Here is a 6,000-nt window from a genome sequence, read left to right as displayed (position 1 = left end):
AGGTAAAGTCCCGAAAAGCTTCCCTCAAGACATTCATTCCGGCTGAGGTAGGTTTTTGTTCAATAGTAAGGTTCAGACAGCCAAGTCTATTGCCTGTATGAAGGCAGAGAACGCATAAAAAAGTGTCAATATCACTGAAAAAAAGTCCTGATACAGAACACATTGAATCCCTGGACGAAGGCTGAGGTCTTCTGTGTGCGAGAAGGTGTGATCATTGGTAGGTGAGAGCAGGCAGCAGGAGTCTTTGACATCCACAGAAAAGTAGAGATAGCCACTTTGACATATAAGTGATATATATATATATATATATATATATAAACTTAAAAATAAAATCCTCATTGTAGAAGAAGGACATTCTGGGGAATCTATTATGTGAATAGCAAAAGTCCAAATTTCAAAATAATTAAAAAAAACATTTAACTGGCCTGCCTGGCTAGAAGCAACCGTCCGTCAGAAGAAAGCTCTCCCAAACTTCAAGCCAAAAACACTCCAATGTTGACCTAGATTTTCTAGAACTTCTTAACTTACCGAAGATAAAATCTTTGTACGAAAGGAAAAACTACTTTGAAAGGAAACACTTGTCAACCTGAGTGAGAGAAGAGTCTCTGTGCACACCATCCTGTGAAATGGCCTTCATAAGCTTAGCCTTGGTCATGCCGACCCGCTCCCGTTGATGGAGGCTGCTGGAAATGCGTCTCTCGCTCCACCGAAAACTTGTCCAGCGGTATCGTAGACAGCTGGGCGTCATTCAGCACGTAGGAGTCGGACTGAAAGCACATGCATAATTAAATAGGGTTACATAGAGAGTGCATTTAAATCATTCATTGGACATTTCGGCCCACAGATGAAGAAATAGACGGAAAACAAATGACAAACAACAAAGGTCCTGCCACATATACATGGCAGGACTCCTAGCCAGCAGGATGCCCCGCTTCTTTGTTGTGTAATAAACAAACGTTAGTGCAGTTAAGGCTTTTGTTTATTGTCTTAGTTAATGCTTTTCTTCAATGTAGTTTTTTTTATGCTTTTATCAGACTATTATGAAGGCATTATAAACTGTAGCTGGATAAGTTATGCTTATTAAAAATAAATTGGGCATGAGTAAGAATTTAAGTAAAACACTACACCTTTATTCTACCATGGGTTTTATTTTTGCACTCCGGGCATCAATTATATCAGTTACAATAACACTGCACTCACAAAAGTAACTTCTGAGAATAGGTCCAGTGGGGCAAGAAACACCAGTGATCAGAAGACCCTAAATTTAAAAAGCCCGGACTAGCAAGTGAGCTCACCTGTGATGTTGTTAATAATATCTCAACAGGAAAACCATGAATGTGCATAACTATGACAAGTATGGTAGGACAAACAAAGCAAGAATATACAAAAATATACTATATCAACAAAAATAAATATAACCCAAGCTGAAATAAACTTAACCTTTAAAATATCTTTATCTATCACACATAATGGCTTCCAGTTCATTTCTTTCTATCAGGCCTCACCATGCATGTATCTTGTGTGGGTTGAGTGAAAAGTCTCTCCAGCTCGTTGCTGTCGGCCACTTTCTTCCCCGCAGCGCTGCCATTGACCTCCATCTTTCTCCTGGCAGCCCCATTCTGCCCAGAGGCCCCCTGGGAAGAGGAAGAGGCTTCCAACACTGCGCTGTGCCCCGCCTGGGGGGTGGCCTGAACCGTCTTACACATCACTAACCTGTGGATTACATGAACACACACACAGAAAACTCTTGTCAGCTGCACACACATGATAACCACATGACAATTACCTTCATCAACAATGATTGGCAAGTTATTCCATTGCGGCCCTTTTGTTTTTGGTGCGTTTACACGTCATGTTGGTACTGACCTGCCGCGGTAGCTGAACACGAGGAAGAGCACACAGAAGATGATGCAGGTGACTCCAATGTGAATGCCGATTACGATGCCTGTAGTGGATGTTTTGCTCTGTTCATCTTTCACACAGTCGCATGGGGCATCCAACACTGAGAAGATACAGAAAACCTCACAGTCAAACCACCACAAATGTTTGTGCAAACAAGACTAGTGTTGGAGAGCAAAAGCTCAGGCTGGGCCAGTTGAAGAAGTCTAAACTACTGCTCCAACACTTCGTCTATTCGCTTATTACTAACTATTGGTGTCCCAACGATGTTTGAAGTAAGCCCTGGAAACGGTCAGAGTTCGATGCAATAGAGTTTATTCTTCAAGCAAAGAACCTGCTGGAGATAACCTCCGGAGACCAGTTGAACATTCGACCGCTTTCTTATACGGTTTCTCCATCTGAGGTTAAAGCCACTCCTCTCTATTTAAAGTTTGTTTTGGAGACAACAGTATATTTTTATTTTAGTCACACCCAGGTTTCATTTTTTTAATGGTGTCTCGGGAAGTCCCAAACATTCCCACTCAAACATGATACCAATATTTTTAGCTTTCAAAGTGTATTTACATTTTAATTGTTTTAATTATTATTAATTGATTCAAACAGGTTACATGTTAAATCACTCAAATCATACTATATTAACACTAATCTGTGGATTTTGTAGATGTGTGCTTAAAACATTTAACGTATTTGATGGTGCTGCCTTTTTGTGATAAATCATACTCCAACACTACGTCAGGGAGCTGTGCATGTGTGTATGTGTCTGTGATGGTCAGCTTGAACAGATTAAACTTGGATGCACTGGTGGTGTAGCTGCACGTGGCTCTGCTTGGTTTGGTAAGACAATCACCAGTTTTCTCCACTGCCTCCCGAAGTGAAACCAATCGCAAGGTCGCGTTGCCATCTCCGTGTTCGTTGAATGCAAGAAGCTTTATCTCATAAGGCAGTGTAGGATCTGGACAACACAGACAGGAAAAGATGGTAAGCTAATGAATGAAGCACACCCCTCTTGAGGTAGGAGTGTGTTTTTAGTCCTAGGTCCATCGTCAGCACAGTTCCACAGAGATATTGTGAAATGCATGTTTACAAGACCAGAACAAACTATCAATGTGGCTCATTTAATGACGATTACAATGGCAATTAAGATCAAAGAAACAGCAAAGTCAGATAAAAAAAAAGCAAATCATGTTTGCTATTACACAATAAGTTGTAGTTCTAAGAAACTACACATCTCACCGAGCTGAGTGACGTTGTACTGGGTGACGTTGCGAGGGAATGTGATGGGACCAGTGAACAGCAGTGTGTGGGCTCTTCTGTAATACAGCCTGAAGCCTTGATGTTGGGCCATCTTGGAGGAGGGTTCCCACCTTGCTTGTATAACACTGCTGTTAACCACCTTGGTGTAGAGGGAAGGAGGTGCTGGCACTGCAACATAAAATACAGACCGTCAACCAAAGTTGTATAACAATATAATAGTAGCAGCACTGACAGCTATTATTTTGCAACTTGAGTTATGACACCTAGTGTGCAGTAAATATATATTTTTCCACTGTAAACCGTTCATATTAATGTCTATTATTGGCAACAAATCAGTGTGTTGGTGCGTGCTCTGCTTCCAGCTCACCCTCCCCATGAGTGCTCTCTGTGACACGGTCTGATGGTTTGCTGGCCCCGTGGGATGTGTAGGCCTTGACGTAGAAGGTGTAACAGGTGGAGGGCTCCAGGTCTCTGATGATTTGCTGCAGTGTCACCTTACTGACGGCCTCCTCATACTCCATCTCCGCTGGGTCTGAAGGAGGAAACATGGGGGAGGTAAAGGAGGATATCAAATGAAATTAACTGGAAAAGAAAAGCAACAGTATGCATTAAAGTGATGGAATATGGGGAAACAATAAATACAATTGGTTTCTGTCATTATTTTATGATTATTGCCCTTTTCACTGGTTTTATCAGAGCCGCTCTGTTAGTTAATAGCTAATCTTGTTTGAACTAAATTGTGATGGTTGGCTGAATTGCAGAGTTAGGAGATGGAGGTGGTAAAAAGTGGAGTTGCAAAGGACGTGTTAAAGCATTTTTATTGCTCTCAAGCCGGAGACAACCAACCATAACCAATATGCACCTCCACCCCTCAACCTATTGGCCCATACCGTCTTGGAAGGATAATAACAGCAGATCCTATTGGTTGGTCCCCGGGGCCCTTAATTATCCGTCTGATAAAACTAGTGAGGAGAACAGCAGCAGGCACTACAAGACCCTCGGCACACACAAAAAAAACAATCACACACGCACACACACACACACACACACACATACGCTTGCCAAAAGCCGTAAACAAATACGCTGCATGCTCATAAACAAGCATGCACATATGCATGTATGGGCACACAGAGGAAGCACCATACCAATCGTAAACACATATGGATCCCAAGGTAAGTTTGGTCCTAACGTCCTTATTATATCCATCAGGATAGTGGAGTGTGGGGACTTACACTGTAGCACTGAACACACTTGTAGTTGTTTGTTGGGAGGGATGCATTTCCCTTCTGCTTTTTCCTAATACTGTAAGTAGCTATGGACAAAAGTATCTTCCAAATGAAAGTCATGTAAATGAGATGGGAAACACTAAAAACGCTGTGCATTTATCATAGTTTCCATAATCTGCAACGGAGACCGTTAATAGGTGTGTGTATATTCGTCTGTGGCCCGTTTCATCAAATTTGCAAGATGCAAACTGAAACTTGCAAAATTAGATAATTTCCCTTGCGGGAAATTTTGACACATTCGATTAATCACAAGGAACACCACACGAAGCATGAAAGAGGAGCGTGACAATCATTTATGAAAAGGGCCATTTGGCATCTGCGTGTAAGCAGTGCGCGTAAATAGTTTCTGTGATTTGGGGCCCTCGCTATCAATGTCACTGCCATCTATCTTATCAGCTTTTTGACACGGTCCAATTTTATAGTGATTTATTTTTATGTAATCTATTGCATATAACTACTTAGATCTTGAGTGCAACCCACCTGAAGTTCTGCGGATGTGGAGCACATAACCGATGATGTCTTGGGTGTTTTGATTGGGCTCCCTCCAGGACACCTGGATGTTGGTGGGTGAGAGGGCCTCGGCCTGCACATGGGTTGGCTCACCGGGCAGTCCGTCAGCCCAGAGCACGGTGAGGCGGGCACTGGCCTGTGTGGAGCCAGCGCTGTTCTCAGCGATACACTGGTAGATGGCCTCGTCATCCTGGCTGATACCATATATCGTCAGTGTGCTGTGAGAAGAGAAGGAGAGGAGAGGTGCAACAGGAAGGAAAGAAAGAAAGAAAGAAAAAAAGAAATTGGGAAGTTTAGTTTCTCTATGTATAGTTTAGTTTATCTATATATTCAGTTGACTGTATATGCCTATATATGAGACATCTAAAGTACATTTTGCATATCCACAAGGTCAACTATACTGTTTAATAGTTCTTTATTAAAAGTACTTGTCATTAAATGTTTCCTTAAGAAGTACTCATGGTGTCATAGTGTTACATTATTGTTGCACATGATAATTGTTTCAGATTGTAAATCTGCCTATTTTAGCTATAAAGCAAGTAAAACATGTAATTTAGAAGAATGTATTGTTGTATTGTATTATTGAGTTATGTATATTGTATCACAGTAAACATTTCAATTCAAATTAATTAATATTATATCGTCCAAAGTCACAGATTTGTATCGCCCAACAATACATATTTGCCTCAGAGGGCTTTACAATCTGTACACATGACATCCTCTGTTGGTTGAAATCTGTAGAAAATAACTTATTCCTTGAGGGTTGTGTGCTGAATAAAGTATCACATTGTGACACTATTCTCATGAAAAATGAGTCAAAATCAGTTTTTACTAGCTTTTGAAATATTTTGCTGACATTTGACAAATCTTTTCCTCTTAAATAACCATTTGATCTACTGCGGCAGTAAAGCATCACACTGTGTTGTTTAGGTTTTACGCTTGCGAAGGAACTTGTGACTTGGCTGCCAGAAATGAATTACCTAAATAAGGTTTTGAGTTTGGATGTGTGTCTTTGAGTGAGTAAAAGATAAAGCCACACAGATAGCAGCAG

At 41.1% G+C, this 6,000-nt stretch overlaps 1 protein-coding gene across 1 annotated transcript in view; it reads right to left on the bottom strand.

The window, feature by feature from the left end:
- Positions 1–340: 340 nt before the first annotated feature.
- Positions 341–6,000, bottom strand: part of igdcc3 (immunoglobulin superfamily, DCC subclass, member 3) — a 51,629-nt gene continuing 45,969 nt past the window's right edge. The window contains exons 8-14 of the mRNA XM_034526237.1: positions 4,920–5,167; positions 3,521–3,685; positions 3,133–3,321; positions 2,747–2,851; positions 1,867–2,002; positions 1,506–1,713; positions 341–767 (exon numbers count right to left, since the gene is read on the bottom strand). Of these exons, the coding sequence (XP_034382128.1) occupies positions 642–767; positions 1,506–1,713; positions 1,867–2,002; positions 2,747–2,851; positions 3,133–3,321; positions 3,521–3,685; positions 4,920–5,167 (1,177 nt within the window). The 3' untranslated portion in view covers positions 341–641. The remainder of the gene's footprint in view (positions 768–1,505; positions 1,714–1,866; positions 2,003–2,746; positions 2,852–3,132; positions 3,322–3,520; positions 3,686–4,919; positions 5,168–6,000) is intronic.

This window comes from Cyclopterus lumpus, chromosome 3, assembly GCF_009769545.1.
Source record: "Cyclopterus lumpus isolate fCycLum1 chromosome 3, fCycLum1.pri, whole genome shotgun sequence".
Classification (NCBI taxonomy): domain Eukaryota; kingdom Metazoa; phylum Chordata; class Actinopteri; order Perciformes; family Cyclopteridae; genus Cyclopterus; species Cyclopterus lumpus.
Note: the sequence above shows the minus strand (reverse complement) of the source record. Positions and strands in the feature narration are given on the sequence as shown.